The sequence below is a fragment of the Ovis canadensis genome, chromosome 22 (assembly GCF_042477335.2).
Source record: "Ovis canadensis isolate MfBH-ARS-UI-01 breed Bighorn chromosome 22, ARS-UI_OviCan_v2, whole genome shotgun sequence".
Taxonomy (NCBI): Eukaryota; Metazoa; Chordata; class Mammalia; order Artiodactyla; family Bovidae; genus Ovis; species Ovis canadensis.
The window spans coordinates 56736143-56758805 of NC_091266.1; the positions used below are offsets into that span (position 1 = coordinate 56736143).

The window sequence follows — 22663 nt, forward strand, 5'->3', positions numbered from 1 at the left end:
CGCGCATTTGGTGAGTCCCACCAAACACACCACGGTGCTGCCTCTCGGGTTATTTCCAGTCCTGCAGATGAGCTCAGAGTCTCACACCATTGGGCTTTCTCACCCTCAGAACTAGACTCAGCTGACCTCACCAATACACCAGGACTTGACCTTCCAAGCTCCAGACACTGATTGGATGGATGCCCACCAAGAGGTCAGTGAGAACCACTGGCACAGGGATGCTCCCGAAAGTAGAAGCAGAGGAAGAGACCCAAGAGCTGGCTGGGTGTGGGGAAGTGGTAAAGTTCTTCAAACTCTTTATCTACTTTCTGTTACCTGTCTCCGCAGGGGGATACGCTTGGTCAGCTTGTGCACAGCCGGCTGGCTGCTGAAGTCCGGCTTCTTGGTCGTGTTCCTCATCCGGCACAAGATGACTGTCACCACCATGCAGGCGATGAAGAACACCCCTATGCAGTAAATGGCTATTTCCAGGTAGTCTGGGGAAGCTGGGATCTCCTTTTCTCTTACAGGAGCTGGATTGTAGATCACAGGAGAGGAACAGATAAGCAGGCCACAGAGTTAGGAGACTGCACTGATGCTTCCTGGCCTAACTACAGGAAATCAAAAAGCGACAATCATTCCCAAGGCAAGACGGGCCTCCCAGCAGCTCAGTGCTGCAGGAGGCATGGGCTCTGGGCCTGCCATGCACCTCTTCTAAACAGAAGTGAATAACTCTGGGCTCCTTGATTTACCACTGGGGCCCAGGTGGTCTCTTATCACTATCCTCAACAGACCTCCGGAATCCTGAGATCATGATGGATTGGCTGACACCAAGGTACGAGGGTCAGGTTACAAGGTCACATTCCGTTAAGACATTTGGGTAGGGTAGGACAGTCACCCACACCCACGACAAAAGGGCTGCCTTCTTCCTTGATGGTCTCTGATGCAAACCATTTAAAAAGTCTTAAATATGAATGATGCCCACTTTTGTCTCTAAAGGAACAGTGCCTCTGTCTTATTTGGGTGAGCTCTTCCAAAGGAAGATGTGACCAAGTCATGCCCAGATGAACACAGTCTCAAAGGAAACAAAAAAATGATTCGTCTACTGGGCTGGTAGGAAAAGGTTCAGATTTCTAAACATAGTCCAGTAGATTATTTAACTAAACAAACAAATGCTTTTAATAATAAAGACTGAATTGGTTATACTATAGAATCATTATGTCTAAATGATAAAAAGTATGTAACATTCTTTAATCAATAACCATTTAAATTTTTGTGTATCTGGTTATACTAAAGTCACAACTTGTAAAGAAAAAACAGAGATGATGTCACATATGAGGACACATAAAACCGCTTAAGTTAGAAACTCTTCCACTAACTTCCAATAATCTGCTCCCTCCTTGGTCCTCAATGATCAATCGACAAGCAGTGTATTTCCAAACAGTACTTTTCTCAAACTGCATTCTCAGTTACTGTGCTCGTACTATCAGGCAAATCGGTTAAGAAGTGCCAGTTGGGCACTCGCAAAATGCAGTACTGCAAGTAAAAGCAAGCTCAATACACGAGGCATCTCACCGCCTCAAAGCAAATACTCAGAGCGGATTCACAACCAAAGGAAAAAATGAATGCAATGGCATTATTTAAAGCTTATACATCTGAGTCAGAAAACTATTTGCAAGATAGTCAAAACTCTTAGCAGCACAGCACAAAATGAAATGATCAATTTATTTTTGCTAGATGTAAAATAAGCATGCAGGTAGGCACCAAACTCTAAAAATAAGGAATTAATAACTGGAGTGGAACATTATGGAACATTATGAGCTGGCAAACCATAGTCTATGCAGTTTCACAAAGGAAATAACAAAGAGACAGATGTATTAAAGAAGATAGTAGTTAAAACTTGACTAGGGTAGAGATGTCAGTTAAAAGATTTAGACAGCGGCAGTGTTTCGGCAAGAGGGCTTCAGTGATGTTGATTTCTCTGTAGGGTAGAAATAACATCAAGCCCGAGATGGCAAGAGCATGCTTTGCAGTAAAGGCCTAAGAGTCTGTTCCATTACATCATGCAGCAAGCCACCGATCCCCAAGTAGATAACACACTGCTTCTGAACACCCTACACACAGAGGTGTTTCTGCCCAGGAGCCTCAACATACACCCATCTATTTACGTCTCATTAAAAACAGAGAAGCGGAACCAAAAAAAATTCTTTTAAGTATATATGGGATTTTAACAAAATGGAATTTGAAATGAGAAAAATCACTTTGAATTTTACAGAGTGATTTCAACTTCTTCCTTAAAAGAAATCGGGATGGGTGAATTTACACAGTGACTCAATAACTCACTAAAAACATAAGATCTCTTGGGGTTTGGAGGGTAAAATTTCACTTGCTCATAAATAAATGCGGGGGTGGGATCTCATTGCAAGTGAATTTCCAAGGCAACTTTCTTATCCCGGGGGATAATTTTAAACATTTTGAAAAATCTTTATGTGAGGGGAAAAGGGACCATTCCTGAGAACAGAAGCTGTGTTAATTTCATAGCAATCAACCAAGAAGAGGGAAAAAACCATGGAGAGAAAGAGCAGTATATACCTGGCAGAACTGTCAACCATGCAGAGTGAAAGGATATCCCAATAGAATTACCCGCCAAGCACGTATATTCCCCAGCATCCTCAAAAGTTACATTCCGAATATAGAGAACCTCAATTTCTTTGTCCGTGGTATTAACACCGGCGGCCTAGAAAACAAGGAAAGCAAGAGAAAAGGCTAGACGACACAGGAATGATTGTGGAGGGGGCCATGGAACCACGAGGCATTGCACCGGGACCTCCAGCGGGTACCGGCCACCGGAAGATTCCAATCGCAGCCCATCCACAAAGCCCACAACCAAGAGACACTGAGCAACACGGAGCAGCTCACCTCCACAGGCCCGTCACCACACCGGCTTCACCACCTAGACATACATGCATGCGATCAAAGGCATGGAAAAATCAACCCACAGAGATCCATTCTCTGGGTCTTTGCTTGCTTGCTTTGGATGGAGGAATGATTTTCCAAAAGTAGGGCACCCAGAAGTCCAAGCTGGGTTCTGGTCCTGTTGGCTGCAGACTCCCACCTTGAAAAAAGGATGGCTCTGTCTAAACTGTTGTATTGCAAGACAGCACACCGCAGGTAAGTCCAGGTGGATACTTGGCATAACCTTCCAGGCCTATGAGAACCACCAGGGTGGGGTTCTGTGTTGGTTACCAGGCTCTCGTTACTTTTATTCCTATACAACTATCTTGACATACATTGCATTAAAAGAAAATGGAAGAAAGCATGATATTGATAGCAAAGAAACTGGGCTCTTTTTTTCTCTTTTTGCAACAAAAACATTTGCATGTGAATCATGACAAATTGGTGGCTCAGACAGTAAAGAATCTGCCTGCAATGTAGGAGACCCGGGTTCGATCCCTGGGTTAGGAAAATCCCCTGGAGAAAGGAATGACTACCCACTCCAGTATTCTTGCCTGGATAATTCCACAGAGAAGCCTGGTGGACTACAGTGCGTGGTGTCGCAAAGAGTCAGACACGATAGACTCGTATCACTTTCATATGAAAAACTGAAAAAGGCAACCTACTGTCTTTAATAGCCATCAGCAGTACATCTATTCACTGAGATGGAATATCCTTGAACTTGAGATAACAAGGTCAAGGACAGTATAATGCAAGTATCAATTAGGTAACAGAGAAAACGGTGCTCTGTTGAACCAATGACATTGTGCCAATATTTCTCTAAAAATCTGGGGTTGAGAAGGTATCAAATTCTGCTGTTACGCAAATGCCACAAACACAAAACACAACAGGCACACCGGTGTGTGTGTGCAACAGTGCTGATGTGCAATAATGATGGGAGATGTGCAGCCTGAACAAGATAAACCAGAAGGAACAACTCCAAAACTGGGTGGGAGGTGAAGGGCAATCTTCAAAAGAAATTAGAGCAAGCGCTTTGAACATGTGTGGGTATTTTTCCATGGCTGCTGGCATCCTACCAGCTGCATCACGGAAGAAAGATTATGATGAATATACCAAGACCACAGAATCACCCTATAAGCTGCTTGCAATCTCCCAAAGCACCAGGTCTTTTCAGCTTCTATATCCAGCCTTCTTAAAAAAAAAATAAATAAATACCAAACAAAAACGTTGTTACCTTGCTGTTTTGGCAGGACAGTGAGCCAGGCAGACTGGTTGGCCTGCCCTATATAATTGGAGACCTTACAAATATACTCCCCAGCATCCGCCTCAGTCACATTGAACAGAGCCAGCACTTCTGCATTGGAACTATTTATCCCCGAGTGCTGGAATAGACACAGGAGAACAATATAACGGCCAACCCGGAAGGACTTCACAAGGTCCCACCACCAACACACCACCAAAAAACCACCTCCATCTCATCTAAACAGCAGCATCAAAGGGCTGTGGGTTTAGAAGGAAGAAAAATAAGTCAACTGGTGGACAGTGGAAGTGACCCAGTGGAGAGCGGAGGGAGGGTGTGATCAATTCCCTCGAAGAAAGGGCCCGCAGTTCCCCAAGCTGAGCATCTCTTTCCTGCTTTTTGGATCCTGGGTGTTTATAGCTGGAGAGCACACTTCGGCGGTTTAATGTTCTGAGCTAAGCTACCTATGGTTCTACGGGAAGCCTGTTCTTCTTAAGGACATTCCCTATGAGCAACTCAATGTGGGAGACATGTCAGGCAGTGTGCTCAGAAGTATTTGTGCAGACTCAGCTACCGGTTGCTATCACCATCTTGAAGAGCAAGACAGCTCTAAAAAATAAAGAGGCTGGTGCTATTAAAACTAGCTCTTGCAAGGAACCAAAGAAGAACTACATGGGGAAAGAAGGCTTCCTTGTTCTACATTTCACATGTACAGAAATACCTTCTCAAGTTTATCATCTAAACCACGTGTGAAAGAACTTCAAAGGTTATGGGATTTCTTTTAAAAGGAAAATCTAAATTGTTTCTAAAACGTGGCTACTAAAATCTGATCCTAACATCATATTAAGAGAAAACATCAGTGGAACAATAAACGTTGCTACAGCACCTAGAGTTTATAACGCTCTTTCCAGCTACTCCAATCCATTGATCTGCACAGCGCCCTGTGGGGGAGATACTATCACGATCCCCACTTTTATAGATGTGCAGTTAAGCCTAAGCATCTCATCTAAGATCTCTGGGCTGATAAACAGCTCAACTCTTCTGACTCCAACTGTAGCAGTCCTCCCACTGCCCCACAGCTCCCTTCTGAGATTTTATTAGCAAGCCTAATGATCTGCTAATTCTCAAACGCACTCTGTGCTGAACACATACGAGAGTCATCTTCTCTCAAATTCAAAAGGAAATCAATGAACCTGTGGCCAAACTCATCAGGGGAAGCCCAGTCGTGGGTATCTTTGGATTCAGAACTTGCTCACCTTCAGAACCTTGAGATAGGGCAGCCCGTCGGGCCCGTATTTACTGCCGTTCTTTTCCACATGTTTGATCCACTGGATATGGGGCTGGGCATCGCTGTACACTTTGCAGACAAACTCCACATCGCCTCCAACCACAGTGGAGGCATTTGCTGGCAGCCCAGCTTGGAGGATGGGCCGGTGTGGTGATCGCTCTGGTGGAGACACAGAAAGAAGGGGGAGCGGGGACGGGACACGGAGAGATGAACAAATAAGTCGTGTTGTCCAGAAGGCTGCTAGTGAACTCAAGCCAAAAAGGCCTCGAGTCTGCTGGCTGACTCTTTTGAAATAACACCATGGCCCGATGCATAACAAAAAACGACTTCAAAGGAGACGGCTGGAGCACGACCCTTGTAAAAAGAGTACTTATTTAGAGAGCTGAGAAAAGAACTTACTACATTCTCGAGTCATTGTTGTCCATGACCACCTAATGAACAGGAAGAAGGTTTTATTTTGAGGATCTAAAAGACAAATGGTGAGGGAAAGAGTGTCTCTTCACTTATTCCATTTGGGACCATTTCAGACACTCACCTTGATCATCAGCTTAACATCTCAGGGACTAACTTTTAAGGTCACCCTGAATTCCAAAATGGCACCTATAGGCAGTGTCTCCCTGCACCTTTCTAAGATGCTCTGGGGAAGATTTACAGCCCTTGTTTTGAAAAGAAAATAAACTAAAATCTAAAGCCAAAAGTAACGAACAACTGGTTTCATCCCTTTGCTGTGAAATTCACTCCATTTGGTCATTCTTTGTCCCACGCCCCGTTCACCTCCCCAGTAAGTACTACGGGTCGCTGTGCGTCCCACCTAGACGCACAGGCCAACGCTCCTCAGCTTATTCAGATGTGGCACCAAAAGAAACACAAAGCAACACTGGCTCACAAATCCTGGCACCGTCTCAGACCGTCTTCAAGGAGGCCCCACAGTGGGTAAGCCAGCAATTACTTTCCACCCTCGCTTGTCTGCGTCTCTCTAGGGAAACTTTCCAGTTCAGGGGTGGTCTTTACAGAAACCCTGCAGAGGCAACCGCATCAAGATGCAGAACAACTACATAAGGTTCCTCAAGAATCAAGTAACAGACCAGCCTGCTGCACGATCTTGTCCACAAAGATAGTCCACATAATCACAAACGGACCAGAGCCTCCCTCCACAGCGGCTCGGTCAAGAGTCACACACAGAAAGAGTCCATGCACGAATATCACCCCATGCCCACCTACCTGCACGTACCTGCTCCTGTATCCCTCCCCACACTGTGGGTACCGCTGCCTTTAACCTCCAGCCTAAAACATCACCAAGGGAAATGAGGACATCCCAACCAGCCCGATAAACCAAAGATGTCTCCATACCACACCTGAGCATCCCCAAGCATCACACTGGAAACAGCAAATTAGAACGACAGCTATCTAAGCCTTTCTATACGGGGCTTTCAGATTAAAATGTCATTTAGTGGAATTTGTTGGACAGGAGCCAGACCATGTGCAAATTGATTTTACTGCGTAAGCCTGTGGCTGGCCTTTAAAAACTTAAAAAAGAAAAGAAAAAGTGCTAGCAGTTACTCTTTAGCACATTTCATTCTAGCATCTTCCATCAATTCACAAACACCTTTATTTTTACATTAAAAAGATAGGGTTGCAGAGCCCAAAGAAGGCATTCATGTGCCATGGTTTCACCCACATGGGCTAAGCAAAAGAGCCCAGAAGTCGAGGCTCCTAGTCATGGGGGCAGAAAATCTCAAAGCTGGAATCCTTTCAAGCATCACTAGAAACACTCACTGCTCGGCTAAGACGCCATCCCAGTGATGGGCCACTGTGAGCCTCCTGGTCAGGCCTGATGGCCAGGTGGATGCAGCGGGGACCCGCCAGAAGCCAGCAGGGACAGTGCTTTGGTTCAACCCCAGCTCACCCCACGCACGTGAAAAGAACAGAGTTAAGTCCATACACACTCTCCCCACCAGGCCTCCTCCTAAGAGACTTAACAGCCCAAGGGGCGCTGGTCCCGCGGGCTGGACACTGCCGGCTGAGCTCACAAAACAGGCTCCTTTGCACCTATCAAATACTGAGGCACTTTACTCCTTCCCGCAGAGAAATGAATGTTAGGTATCAGTTCCTTCTCTGGCTCAGTTTTCCAGTTTTGCGTGCGTGTGTTTGCGTGTTCAAAAGATAAATATTTACAGTGGACCTAAATATTTATTCTTAGAAACAAAGGTACTATAAAATCGTAAATGTCATAAGCCAGATCAACTGAATTTCAAACCAAGTCCCCTTTCTTCAACATGCTTGTTTCTCATAAATCGTTTCACAAGCAAACATTGTGCATGTAATACCAAATAATGATGCCATGAACAATGAGGGCTTTCATACGGCACGGCAGCCCTGGTCTGCGCCAGCCTTCAGCAGAGAACTTCATCACTGGGGCAACACTGGCAGGGCCCACGATGGAGCTGCAGTCTTGTTTTACTTGTGGTCAACGTGCTGCTCTGCTCCAGTTATTAAGTTATTCCATTGCTATCCGGACTATGTTCACCCAAAAAAAGAAAAAAAAAAGCACCATCTTCGCAATGGTTTCATGTTATTGCATTTGCAAATTACAGCATACCAAACGTTACCGCTTACAGTGGTGAATTCACCCTTTCAAATTTTCTCACCTTATACAAAATAACCTCTGAGCCACCCCCTCTCCCCCTCGGCCCTTTCTCACTTTGGGTACAAAAACTGCAAGCTGGATCGCTCTGTAATCGAAACCTTACACCGCCTTCCAAAACTTATTACAGCTGCCTTCAGTATAAAATGAAACCTTAGAGAATGTTATTTAAAATGTTTTTAAAAAGTCAGTAGGCCTCATGTTTCGTTTCTCCACATCAGGCTTTGATTTCCTTTGCAACCTTATTCTCTGCCCTTAAACAAGTCGGAGAATGAGGCTTGAAGCATCTTGGAAGAGATCCCAGGATGCCAGGCTCTGCCAAGAACGGCGTTCCCCTTTCTCAGATCCTTCAGCAACCACTCTTCCCTTGAGTCCATCAGACCCCCAAGAACGGGGATCACTAGTGAGAGGATGACAGCGCCCGGACTCCCGTTCTAACTTCTGAAAAACTGGGGTGAGCATGGGGTGCAGATAGCAGGTAGAAGAGCAGGCTGGGGGGCAGCCCCAGGAAGTGGGCAGTCCCTCTAAGGCCCAGGCCAGCAGGCACTAGGAAAGCAGGACAAAGCCAGGGCCAGGACAATGGGCATGAAGCCCCTCCAAGAGCAAACGTGCTCTCCTCAGCCCTGGGGGTACACCAATGCCCTTGGGTCTACAACTCTTGAGGGGGGCAGCAAGCTGATACAAAAGAATTTGTTGTTGTTCAGTTGCTAAATCGTGTCCGACTCTTTGCAACCCCATGGACTGTGTGGTCTGCCAGGCTCCTCTGTCCATGGGATTTCCCAGGCAAGAATAGTGGAGCGGGTTGCCATTTCCTCCTCCCAGGGACCTGCCTGGACCAGGGATCGATCCCACGTGTCCCGCATTGGCAGACGGAATTCTTTACCACTAAGCCACCAGGGAAGCCCATAAAAAGAATCAGTCAGTGAATTCTCTCTGGATGAGAGAATTAAACCTAGAGCTGGCCCATCTCCTGTTCTGTAATCACAGAAGTCATATCTCCTCTACCAGGAAGGATTTCCTTTTAGGCAGCATGTTTAACGCACAGATATTATAGAAACCAGATTTTGCTCTTTATAAGGGGAGCGATATATGTGTACAGAAAAGCCAACAGGCATCTCATATCTGTGTTTTTACTGAAATGTTTAAAAATACATATTCTGAGTTCAGCAGGTTACTGATGTACAGTGCATGGGCCGGAAGGAAGATGAGCACCCTTACAGTAGAGATCCTGAGGTCCCTGCATAAGCTCCAAATTTAGACAGAATGGAAGGCAGTCCAAAGGGTGTGGCTGCGGCCGATGGGACAGTTGGCTGCCTTGCTGGAATGAGGTTCCACCAAATAAACGTGTAGTAAGCACAGCCTGGAGTACTTTAAAAAACACATTCTCACCCCCCTCCCCCCCCCCCCCCGGATTCTCCCTTTGTCAAGTACTCCAAAAGAGTCAACTTTACCAAAGCAGAAGGCCCAGCTGCTAAGAGTCTCAATTTTGAGACAGGCTCTCTCAAATCCTACTCTGGAGCTGGGACCAAGGCTACAGGAAGAAAATAGCCTGTTTCATTCCAAGGGGTAATTATTGAGAAGGAGAGAGAGAAAATACCTGAGTGACAAAGAATAAATCTTTGTTAATTGACCATTTGAAACTTTATAACATGCCCGTCCCTCCTCTGGACATAATAACATGTTTGCTCGTAAGAGATCTACAACTTTTGCTCTAACATAGCAAAGGCCATAAAAAACGTCCACTGGGCAGAGAGGCCTCCTGTCCATGGGCTCCGTAAATACACATCCCCAGGATCAGGAGGAGAACCAGCTTCTTAAATTACACCTATAAATTAATCAAGCCCGGAGTCGCTGGTTTCCCAGCACACACTGGTCTTCTAAGTATTTCTCCACAAAGTTCAGCAGCGCTTGCCACAAAGAACCATTTCAAAGCCACACTCTCTGGCAGCAAAACACCAAGAGATTCCAATCACGGTGCGTACCCAGGACCGATCTGGAAAGAGTGAGCCTCCTCCTTCTCGGGCACCCATTCATTTCAGGAACGTGAAGAACCCTGCCTGCCCTGTCTTTAAATTAAAATCAAAATTGAATTACCCCTCCTCTGAAATGGCAGTTTCTTAGCAACTCCAAGGGGCTGAATAGGGAAAGAACATTCTGCAATTTGGAGGACATGTGAAAACAACTGAGAATTCTTGCTCCTAAAGCCTAGCCTCGCTTTTTTTCTCAAGAGTAGGCGGTGGTGGCTTTTGTTGCGTAAAAAAGAAAAAACCAAAACAACACCAACAACAACAAAAAAAAAAACGCACTAAACCAGTTAGCATGAGGCCTGGTTATTAGGAGAGCCGATCAAAAGCCTCTGATGTCTGAGGAGCCCAAGAACCTGCTAAAGACCTCACGCGAATTACAATTAGTAGAATGAGTTCATTGCCTTGTCAAGACTCTGCTGAATGCCCTCTAACCAGCCAGGCTACATCTAACTAGGTTCTGGGTTTTCTTTTCCCTAAGCTTCCTCCGGCATCTAGAGACTGGCACGAAAGGAGGTCAGAACCAAAAAGTAATCTGGAGGAAAAGGGACGGTTAGGACACAGGATGAGAAGGAGTGCTGCTCTCTCAGAAATAGTCAATGCATCTGTAGCCAGGATTTTGCTTGTCATCTTCCAGAAAGGACTGGGGGATGCTAAGTACCAGAAATTACTTTAAAAAAAAAAAAGGAAAAATGCATCTTGGTGGAAGGTGACTAGTTTGCTGCTCCCTTTCCATTCTACATGTAGCCTCATCTTCCTCCTGCTTGGATATCTGATTCTGGGGGTTCTAGACGAAGTGGCCTGGGGAGCGAACTTCCTCCAAAACACACGTGTGTCTCTGCAGAGAGAGCAAAGTCTGGGGAGCAAGCTGGTTTGGGAAAAGTCAAAATGTTCTCCCCAGCACTGAGGTTCCTCGGTGACTTAGGGAGGCTGCGCTATGTGAAATGCTAGAAGCAAAACACCACTAATTCCTTTGTGCTTGCTCGATGAGGTGGAGATGCAGGGTGAAGCGCTGGCCGAGGCTGGATGCACTGGGAAGCCCAAAGCAGGCGGAGGCATGGTGCCTTCCCTAATTAATGTCATAGACGGTATTATTTGGCTTCGAGTTGAGTGGCTTCTACCAGCTGGGTGTCAATTTAAGTCTTCTCGGGCAAATTACGGGAGCAGGGCCATGTGCTATTTACACCCCAAATGTTTATGATACCCTGATCTCTGTGTCTTCAAAGAGTTAAACTGGATGTGAAACTGCTTTGGCAGCCACAAAGGTATGCCAATTTTAGGTTCAAACATGCCCTTTCGTTTGTGAAAAGGCTTTGGGACGATGAAAAAGATGGAGAGCGGTACAGTAACGACTCTATTTAATGCCGCTGTATCCTCAGAAACGGCTGAAATGGCACACTTCATGCTGTGTATATTTTACCTTAATTTTTTTTTTTAAAGAAACATGGCAGAGGTGGCAATCTCAGGGTGAGATCTAGTCCCAGGGATCCTGGAAAAGCCGCCTTCTCAATTAGTTAAGCATGTTTATCTTGTCCAGTTGACTAAATGAAGGCTTTCCTCTCACCAGGCACAAGGTCCCCTGCCTGTATTGTGCTTAGTTTTCAGGCTGATGCAAAACTCAGACGTCAGTCCCTCCTGAGGAGCTGGGGTAAACACAGCTGAGCACAGTCATGCTGGGGAGCTCCATCACTGAGCCTCAGCACCCCACCACTTGCTAGAGCCCATGCAACATCTTTCAGGAATACAAGGTTATCAGCTGCTGTCTGCAGAGCTGGCTTCCCTTCATGGGAAGAGGATGTTGGAAATGTTTAAATCCAGGACCAAAATATACTTTCTTATTACACAGGTGGAACTCTGATTTAGATTTTTTCCCCCAAAATGATTTACAAAAAAGCTAAAAAAAAAAGAAAGAAAGAAAGAAAGAAAGAAAAACCAAACCATGGGGGAGTCCCCAAAGACAGCAGTGCTCAGAATGAAGCTGTTTAGGATGAAGATGTTGGTATCCAAAAAGATCCAGTGAATCTATGTCTAGAAATAGGCCCTAGAAAAATAATAACCCAGGTGGCCAACAAACAGATGTGAGCAAAGTTTGTCAGTGGAGCCTCTCTTGTAACTGGAAAGCAAAAGATGAACATAAGTTAAATACTCAGCAAAAGGGGACGATTAGATCAATTATGTCCACAACAGACAATATACAGACCACTAGAAAGACTGAAGCAAAAAGCTATGCACAGACATGGAAAGATGTCCACAGTAATAATGTTGATGGTTTTATCAACTTTCACCATTAAAAAACCTGATTTCAAGAGGAAGTCCAGAAAAACCTATCATGCTCATCTCAGATGCCTGACTCCTGGGGCTGTTCAAGCAGAAGCAAAAGCTTTCAGCCCATCTGAGCAAACAAGAAATGCCTCCCTTTGGTAACAAACCACAGGAGAAGTTTGACATTAAAACCTCATTTGTTTTTTTAGAGGCAAACTCAGGCCCTGAAAATAAAAGTGATTCTAGAGAATAGTTCCTTGCTCATAAGCAGCAGCATCTAAAGAGAAGCTTCAAAATAGTCACCCAGATCACAAAAGGCTCCAATCTGAATTCTTCTCTTTTCACCATCCAAGCCAGATGAGAGACCTCAGGCCAGCCCTGCCCACTGCCCACCGATCACTCAGTAATAGTTCACACTCAAGGTGGTTTTGTTTCGTTTGGCCAAAACGTAAAAATTTAAAGGACTAAATCCTTCATCTTTCAGTTTTAGTCCAGAATGTATACTGAACCAAACAAAGTGAGGAATTCCTTTTCTAAGTAAAGCACAACTTTCAAAAAGATTCCTCCAAAACAATATCCAATGCTTATCTGTAAAAACAGCACTTTCATGCGGAGACGATAGACACTATGTCTGGGGCACCTTCTGACCTGTGATTTGCACACTGATTTGGGATGGACAGAATTCCTGTAGGCTTTGTTTGAGAGAATTCTCTATGTGGGAGTCTCTGAGAGAAAGAAAAAGGAGTTCTGTCAAGATCCAGGAAGCTCCATTTCTATTTTATCACCTCACTGTGGCAGTTTGGGGGGGTTTGCACTGTGACCTGACCTGACAGCCCCAAGAGGCCAAAGCACATGTTCCATTCAACCGACTGTCCCAAACACCCTCTAGGCCAAGCACCAGATGCCCCACAGATAGAGGATTAATCATTACTATACAATCAATAGACATGACCCCTGTGCAATGATCTTTCCCTCCAGACCAAGGCAATGATGTTCTTAACGCCACATCTCTCTCTTCTCAGGAGGAGGAACAGAAAAACTTCCCCACAGAAATACTAACACCCTCCCTTCAGCCTTTTCTTCTCCACTTCCCACCTGCATCTGATCTCCTTATGGTGAAAGACAGTGTCGGTAACTCAAGATGCCACCTTTCCAATTCAAACCTGCTCTTGAAGTTGGGAGCACATCCTTATTACGATAGGTCCTTTCTGCCCTAGCTTCCTCTGACTATGAAAAGAAACCAAACACAAGACTCGTTTGCAACAACGGGGTGCTCTAAGGGTGGGGGAATTCATAAATGCATTCTGGTAGAACTACTGTTTCAAAGGGGAAGGATTTGTTGGCGGTTCCACATTCATCTCAATGAGAATAGGCATAATACAACCCAACAGAGGTCTTTTGTTTAAAAAGGTGATCGGTAATTGAAGCTGTGTGAGCTTAGAGAGAAACTAGGAAGATTCCTTACATTAGAATTTGCAGTTCAGTGTTCTTGCCGGGACAATTCCATGGACACAGGAGTCTAGTGGGCTACAGTCCACGGGGTCGCAAAGAATTGGACACAACTGGGCATACAGGCATGCACACACGTAATGTTAAGAATCACAAACCCTCAAATATAAGTAACTCCGACTGTTTCTTATTATTTCAACTCAGCACATACTGATCAAAATCTTCCTGAGTCCTAGTTCAATTACTAGGCACCCTGACCGCCACTGATGAATTTACATCTTCATGCCATGCTTACTTGCCCACACTCTGATAGCAGCAAGCTTTCTCTCTGCCCTCTGCCCCCACCTGAATCATTTCCAGCTATGGTAAAGAGACCCTCTTACAAAATGCTGTAAGTCATACACTTATCTTTAACACGTCTACATCCTCTTTGCCCACATCATAGACTCAATGCCAAGGAACAGACAGGAGATCAAATATTAGCCCTCTCCCCAGCCACCTCTCAGCCAGGCCCCCTGCCAGAATAAAAAACAATCAATAATGCTTCCTTCTTCAACTCTGGGGCAGAGGGCAACTGATGGGTTGCAGAGAACATGGCAAATATGCTGATATGGCAAAGTTCTAACATGTCCCATCCTGGCCAGCATGTGCCTGCTCCAACCCCAGGAGCTGGCAGCCATGGGTACCACCTGCTCTCAGTGCCTGGAAGGAGTCACCTCGACTTGGTGTTAGTCCTGCAGGAAGCACTTTCTGCTGGTCAGTATATCCGGGGCTAAAAACACCCACTGGCCAGCTTTTACCCCTGGAATACCTGTTATGAAATAGGTATGAAAACCCACTCTGTAGCAACCAGAAAGCTCGTTAAACAGTAGCTACTGAAGGAAGTTTTGAAATCTCTGTCCTGAAGGAAAGGAGAGGACCAATCACTTCTTTAGCCAGGGCTGGGCTGAGTGTGCATGTCTCAGCTTAGAGCTGTGAAAGAAGGTGTGGGACCCCCTAATGATAGGACTAGCAATCACACCGGTCCCATTATTTAAAAGCACCACCCACCTACTGCACCTTCCCAATGGTGCTATAGGAAAAGCGTATCATCACCCCCATTTTACAGATGAGAAAACCGAGGTTCAGAAGTTCCATGACTTTCAAGGCCACAGAGCTAGCAGAGGAGGCAACAGAATTTGAATCACTCACTCACGTAATTCCCACAAGAACTTCCAGAAGTGCTACCCAGCAAGGAGTGGAGACCCCTGAGCGTTGCTGTGACAGCAAGGTTAGGAAGAGGAGGAGGAATTGGCTGCTGAAGCCACAAAAACAGTGAGACTTTGCTTCCTACTCAATCCCCACTTGAGCTCCAAGATTCCATGTCAGTGTTAACAGGCCCACTTAGGAATGCACCACTGTGACCTATTCCCTGGCATGGCATCTCCATCCATCGTCAATAGAGGGGCCTTCTGCCCCCCTCCAGCTAGATTTCACAACGTTGAGCTGGCACACAAAACCAGCATCAGGAGAAACACCAAGTCTTAAACTTAGAACAAGAAATGGGAAAGAATTCATTGGCAGCAAAATCATGAATATGGAAAATCAAATGAGGTCTGGCCAGGAAGCTTCTAGGTCAAGATGCTTCAAGTTAAGAACCCCAAGGGGCTCTGTGGAGCCGAGGGCTGGCAAGCGCCAGGGAAATGCACAAGAGCTGTAAGCTGGAAGGCGAGAGTCAGGTGTCGGGAGCATTTAAATCTCCAGTACACAGTGTTGCGTCGTTTCATGCTGCCTGTGCCGTGGCTGCCTCATCACACAGAAATACAAAAGCAGCCTCCAGGAGCCACCGCGCGATGGAAGCCAGGACACAGAAGGGTCTTTCGTAAGGAGCAAGTGGCTGGGAATGATCCTAATTTTGAAAGCCTCAGTAATAAGCCAAAAAGTGAAAGTCACTCAGTCGTGTCTGACTCTTTGCGGGCCCATGGTCTGTATAAACCATGGAATTCTCCAGGCCAGAATACTGCAGCGGGTAGCCTATCCCTTCTCCAGCTGATCATCCGGACCCAGGAATCAAACCAGGGTCTCCTGCATTGCAAGGGGATTCTTTATCAACTGAACTATCAGGGAAGCCTGATCCAGCCAGTTAATTAACACACTACAACACCATTTCTTCTTTTTTCTTCAAGCCTACTTTGTTCCAGTAGCCCCCTCTCGCCACCAAAAGAAAGGTCCACTGCCCTGCAGAAGTGTGGTTTCAGGGGCTCTGACTTGTTCCAGTCTCCTTCCTATGGCCCAGGGATCACACAGGGTCCTTTGTCTTCCTAGGACGGGGCTGCCCCAAGCAATGAACAACTGCCACGACTTTTCCCATGAGCACAGGCTGCCAAGCGCTCCACACCAGGTGCCAGCCCCTTAGTCAGGCCTATCAGCCAGCGTTCAAAGTAACAGACTTCATTCCTTCGCAACACACACCTGAGGGACAGGCAGCACTGCGATGGGTTCCTTCCTGCTTTCAGGCTGAGTTATAGCGGATTGATGCCGAGGGCCGGTGGACAGCGCCATCGTGATCTGCCACTGAGCACATCGGGCCTGGTGAAGGGGACTGAGTGATTCCCTCAGCCAGAAGGGACACCTGGCCCCTGAATGGCTCCCATCGGTCCACCAAGACACTGTCTGCTGCTTACAGCTCTTGCCCGGGGAGGACGAATCTCTGGAAAGCCGATTCACAGGAGGTACGGCTGGCCTCTGCAAATCCAGAGGACATGTTCCCACCTCTGCTGTCTGTGGGTTTCCCTGGTGGTTCAGACAGCAAAGAATCTGCCTGCAATGCAGGAGACCTGGAAGATCCCCTAGAGAAGGGAATGGCAACCCACTCCAGTATTCTTGCCCAGAAATTCTACCAACAGAGAAGCCTGGGGGACTGCAGTCCATGGGTTGCAAAGAGTCAAACATGACTGAGAGACTAACACTGCTACACATTACCAACCCCCCTGCCAAATACCCAAGGCCAGGAGCAAAGCTCACAAGTTACCCGCTGGTCTCTGGGAATACAAAACTGGACAGCGAAAGGACAGAAAGCTCATAAATCAAAGCCAAAGAAAGGGTCTTTATGAGTAAGAAGGAGCAACTGGTCTTCTGAATACTTCCCTTGCTCCCTCTCTCTCTCACTTTTTGGGGGTTTTGGCAACAAAGAGCTGAACATGGGGTTCACCTTTCTCGAGCCTGGCTGCAGCAGCTGCTGATCTATACCACAGTAATCTTGAAACAGAGACATCAGTGAGGGTGCAGGCAGCATTAATCTAGGATTTGAGAAGACCCAGCTCTGGAGTTCCTTTGAGATCTTGGCAAAATGACTTACCCACTTGGAACTGGGATTTCCCCGACAGTAAAATGGGGTGAGAGGTGGAAGTGGAAGTACGAGACCAATTTGATAAACTCAAAGCTCTCAAAACTCTACAACCTTCTTCTGCAAGCTCAAGCAACTATCTCATTCCTGGGGCAGCCTCAACAACACCTTTAACCAAAGGTGGACACCTCAGCAGGATAAGTGACTGCCAGCCATTGGCCAGTTTCATCGGTCCCAACGTGCCATCCAGTTTGTTCAATAAGACTTCCGATTGATTCAATAAAAGCCATTTAGGATGTCTTCTGATTCTCAAAGGAGTTTCTGGTTTGGCAAAAAAAGAAAGCAGTATTTGTTGCTAGCCACCTAGGTATCCACTGGGTGTTTTCATCTGTTAGGCCAACGAATTTCTCAAAGCACCAAACTGGGTTGAACTGTGGCCCCAGAAAAGATAAGCCCACATCTTAACCCCAGGAATCTGTGACCGTGACCTTATTTGGAAATAAGATCTTTGTGATTAAGTTAAGGATCTCAAGAGGAGATCATCGTGGATTGAAGATGAGCCCCAAATGCATTGACTGGTGTCCTTAAGAGAGAAAAGGCAGAAGGCGATTTGAGAAAACACAGAAAGGAAGGCCATGGGAAGACAGAGCCAGAGTGGCGTGATGTGTCCACAAGCCAAGACCCCCACAGCCACCAGAAGCTGGGACAGAGACGTGGGTGAACTCATCCTCGGAGTCCCCAGAAGGAACCAACCCTGTGGGCACCCTGACTTCAGAATCTACAAGAGAATACATTCCTATTGTTTTAAGCCATCTGGGGGCTTCCCAGGTGGCTCAGTGGTAAAGAATCCACCTGCCAATGCAGGAGACACAGGTTCAAGCCCTGGGTCAGGAAAATCCCCTGGAGGAAGGCATGGTGACCCCCTCCAGTGTTCTTGCCTAGAGAATCCTATGGACAGAGGAGCCTGATGGGATACAGTCGACGGGGCTGCAAAGAATCAGACACGACTGAGTGACTGACCACACACACAGGCTTATTCTAACCACCCAACACTCCCTGAAAATATAAAGGATGCCGTTCCAATTATTTATTAAGCTTTTTTTAATTCTTTCAAAGTATTCATTGAATTTGTTACAACATGGCTTCTGTTGTTTTATGTTTTGGTGTTTTGGCCGCAAGGCATGTGGGATCTTAGTTCCCCAACCAGGGACCACATATTCATGCCCTGCATCGGAAGATGAAGTCTTAACCACTGAACCACCAGGGAAGTCCCTCAAGGATTTATTTAAATACAATTTAAGTATCAGAGCTTGATCTCTGGGTTAGGAAGATCCCCTGGAGGAGGAGATGGGAACCTACTCCAGTATTCTTGCCTGGAGAATCCCATGGACAGAGGAGCCTGGTGGGCTATAGTCCATGGGGTCCCAAAGAGTCTGACTGGACAGGACGGATCATGCACGCGTGTATCTTGTGTACCTAAGCCATCCAGGCTATGATGTGTTACCGCAGCCCCCAGAAACTGAAAGCCCAACACAGGGATGAGGCAGGCATCACCTCTGAGCAGCTCAGAGCAGCCACGTCACTCGTCCCAGGTTGCTCGGTCCCCAGTGTGTGGGCAGACAGACCCGCTATGCTCACAACACCAGGCTGCGTTTATCTAACATCAGTGGGTCTCAGCACCTTCATTCTCAGACACAAGAAGGGTGGGACCAAAAATTAAATGGCTTCTCCCAGGTTGCAGCTTCTTTCTTGGTGGCAGGGCCCCGGGCAGGACCCAGCACTTCAGCCTCATTCGCAGATGAACGATGGCAAACACTTGCCAACTCCCGGAGCCAGGTCTTTTAAAGAGAGCCCATTTTATTATCAGCACAATTACCGAGATGTGGAGCTTCACACTAATTTTCCCTTGCAAGTAAATGGCTGAAAAGTAATGGTGTCAATTTTAATGAGGATCAAGCGAGGTTCTTAAAAGGGCTCCCATAAACCAAAGCATCTCCCTCACACACAACAATGGCTTGCTGTTTAATTCCAGAACACAAGAATGTCACTTAAATTACACGGCTTCTACATGAAAATGCTTATGGGAATGCCTTTCCAAGGAAGAATTTCAATAAACAGATCTCACCCAGTTTGATGCATCGTCATATCTAAACTGCAAGCCTATGTCTCATAGCAACAAAAATAAAGCCTCAGAGAACGTGCACTGCGACAGGACTTCACTTTCTCTGGGAAAGAGTCTCTGAACTTCTGTGAAACGGAGATGTAGCTGAGAGGCTGCTATGAAGCGGCAGTATATTAAGCTTGGACCTGCGGGCCACCAGAAATTCAGCGTTTGTGCCTGAATCCTTTTTGTTTCCACTTGCCGAGATGTTCAGAACGACTCCTCTGCCAGCCCTGTAAGTCTGCCTGAGACCCTTCAGCTGACTCAATTCTTATTTTATTACCACTTCTCAGAGCAATTACTAGGGTTTTTGAGCAAAAATGAGAGTATTTCACACCTCCATCTTTCCTGAAAATGTCTCAGACTCTACTGACTTTTGGCTTCTATTTATAAAGAAGGTTCAAGGCTTGGAAAATTATTGGGCTTGAGCTTTCATGGATATTCCCAACCAGCATTGTGTCATTATTGGCCCACGTTTAGCTGGGCGAGCTCCCAAATTTGTGACATAATCAGGCCTTTCTCTGCATTACTCCATACACTCTACGCTCTCTCCACATTACACCACTGAATCATACGCTCTTTTCAACAAGACTGATTGCCAGGGGATTAACATTAGACAGCACAATTCCATTATTCAGCAGCCCAATTCAAATCCAACCCTAAATGCTAAGAGAGATTTCAGGGCTTCACAGAGATGAGCTGCCAGAAAGCTGAAAGGGGAGGTGGGGTGAGGGGCTTTTGAATGTTTTACATAACAACTCAACCTAAAACCTACTACATAAGCAAGAGCCCCGTGGCTGAAGTGGCCGAGATATGACTCCTAATTCCTGGAATGGCCCCAACCAATTTTAATGAACAATTTGTAGACCTCTGCAAAGCCAGGATCCCCAAAGACGGCTACGGCACGATGATTTTATTCCCATAATAAATTACTTATTTTCAAAATTAAGTATTTAGAACTTTTAGCCCCAAACCTTTCTTTCTTGAAATAGAAACACTTGCATGTCAAATTCAGGATGAGTCAGACCCAAAGTGAAATACAAGTTGTATGTTCTTTGATCAACAGACTTATGGTACATCAGTGCCAAGATAAATGCTAACTACTTTCTTCTGATATTTGGGTGTTACTTCTCTTTGTGTTTCTTTGGTAAAATACCTGTCCACGGTGATTCCCACTAAGAAACATTCCACAAATATCTTTGTAAGAAAAGAGAGTATAAAACTCAGACTTTTATGAGTATCTATAGAATTCACCAAATGCAAAATCCTTTCAAATTTCACATTAAGGATTCTGAATAATAAAATGTTACTTTTTTTCCACTGAATACTCACAAATGGAAATTTTAAAAAGACTATATCATACTTTTTAAAGCAGGGTTTCTTAAGAATTTAATTTAACCTGCTAGAAAATTAAAATGGTTTTCTATTTAATTTTCAATTAACCTAAAACTTCAAGTAACCAAATCTATGTAATTTGGTTAGCCAAACTTTTGCAAGGTTTCTTAATGTCTCTTTGGGCAATTCAAATATCTATGGGTGGCGGGGTGGGGGGTGGAATTTCCCTGGTGGCCCAGTGGTTAAGACTCCACACTGCCAAAGCAGGGGGTGTGGGTTTGATCCCTGGTTAGGCAACTAAGATCTTGCATGCCATACATAAAGCGTGGCCAAAATATTTAAAAATGTATATATTTATCTATGGGGTCTCTCTCCTCAAGGAGTTTATATTTTATTGAAGGAGAAGAAATGCCCACATGTAAAGTAATACTAGGGTCTCATGCCCAGGAAATGATGGAGGAAGGCCTTTGTTTATGGATACACAGTGGGTGGGCATGAGTTTGTGGGGTTACAAAGGGTCACATCAAGGCAAACTGAACCAAGGTAAGCTTTGAGCCTGAGACCTTAGCAGGAACAACCTGGCATACGGAGATGTGCAAACTGATTAGGTTCCCCACAGCAAGGACTCAAGGCCAAGTGGCCACTTTGAGAGTCAGGGTAGATGGCAACAAGAAAAGACGGCTTCCACAAAAGAAAAGGCCTCAACCCATCATCGCAAAACAAGAAGACACATCCTTGGTGTAAGTTTATCAATCCTCTAACAACACAGCAAAACACCCTTTCTTCATCAGTGACAACAAAACCCATCATAATAGACCAGACTTGAGAAGAAATTTGAGTTTCCAGAACAACAAGCTATGTGGTCTTCAGATATTTCATTAAAAATAGCTTAATTCTCTAAGCATTTAAAGTATTCCATCAGCCCATTAAAACAGTTCTCTTTTCACAGAAGAAATAGGTTCTAGGAATGGATGTTGAACTTGTGGTGTCTAACAACTTTCTTCTGATGGAACTGAATGGCTCCTTGATGTTAACCTTCCTCCAACCAGCTATAAGCTCAGTCATTATAATACCTTTTCCTTTACTCTTCAGCCAGCATTATACAGTTGACCTTCTTTCAAAAACAATGTTCCCCCATGGCCTAACTGGACCCATTCTCTACACATGCTAACATTTTTTTTTTTTTTTCAGAGAAATCTCAGCTTCCAGAACATCAGCACATTTCACATCACATCCACTTCACACAAGAGGATGCTTGGGAGCCAAGGGGACCACAATAAACACATGTAACTCAGCTAATCAGGAAACAGAACACATGTCCAACGACAGAAGCATCCTTCTCAGATGACTGTATTTAGAAAGAATGAAAACAAACCAACTCTCCTGAAAATACAGGGAGAAACAACGATCACTTTCACAACTTCAAATGAGTCAAGCTGCAGCAGGATGGCACATGGCTGGCACTCAGGGAGAAGTACACTCACCAACAACGTCGAGGTGGTACGTATGATTGATGGACCCGTAATCGTTCTCCACCACGCAGGTATAATTTCCTTTGTCAGACGGGACCACACTTTCCATAATAAGGCTCCAATGCTGGTTTCGTACCTGCGAAGAGGAAAGGCGGTTACTGGACAAGTTTAGCACAGAATACCAGGTGCTGTGCTTTTGTGATTTGAAAAGAAGTTGAGGGAGACAAGGAAGGTAAAGAAGAACCACCTGAATTCTGAAGCTTCCTCACAATAAGGACTCAGACTGGGAGACAAAGGAAAACCATGATTAGCATCACAGTGAACATCTGGCAAGCCGGCATGGACATGTTCAGACTCAAGAGGGTATGGAGGAGGTCGGTCATGTCACGGGCTTGAGGGTTCCTCCAGAAGCTGCCAAGTGGCCAGGGAATGCAACACTAACCCCAGCGTCAGGGTTCCTGGGCAGGTGAGCCTCCGACTGGTCATCCGCTGGGAACCCTTAGACTTTATGGCACCAAGGAACCACACA

At 45.6% G+C, this 22663-nt stretch overlaps 1 protein-coding gene across 10 annotated transcripts in view; it reads right to left on the minus strand.

Annotated features, from left to right (window-relative positions):
- FGFR2 (fibroblast growth factor receptor 2) overlaps positions 1–22663 on the minus strand; it is a 104026-nt gene that overhangs the window by 30187 nt on the left and 51176 nt on the right. For 5 of the 10 annotated variants that reach the window (XM_069567736.1, XM_069567729.1, XM_069567737.1 and 2 more), the window contains 4 exons: positions 22147–22270; positions 5431–5621; positions 4169–4316; positions 309–512 (listed from right to left, as the gene is read on the minus strand). In XM_069567736.1, the coding sequence (XP_069423837.1) occupies positions 309–512; positions 4169–4316; positions 5431–5621; positions 22147–22270 (667 nt within the window). Of the gene's footprint in view, positions 1–308; positions 513–2571; positions 2717–4168; positions 4317–5430; positions 5622–22146; positions 22271–22663 lie in introns of all 10 variants that reach the window. The other 5 variants (XM_069567739.1, XM_069567731.1, XM_069567733.1 and 2 more) reach the window with 3 other exon arrangements.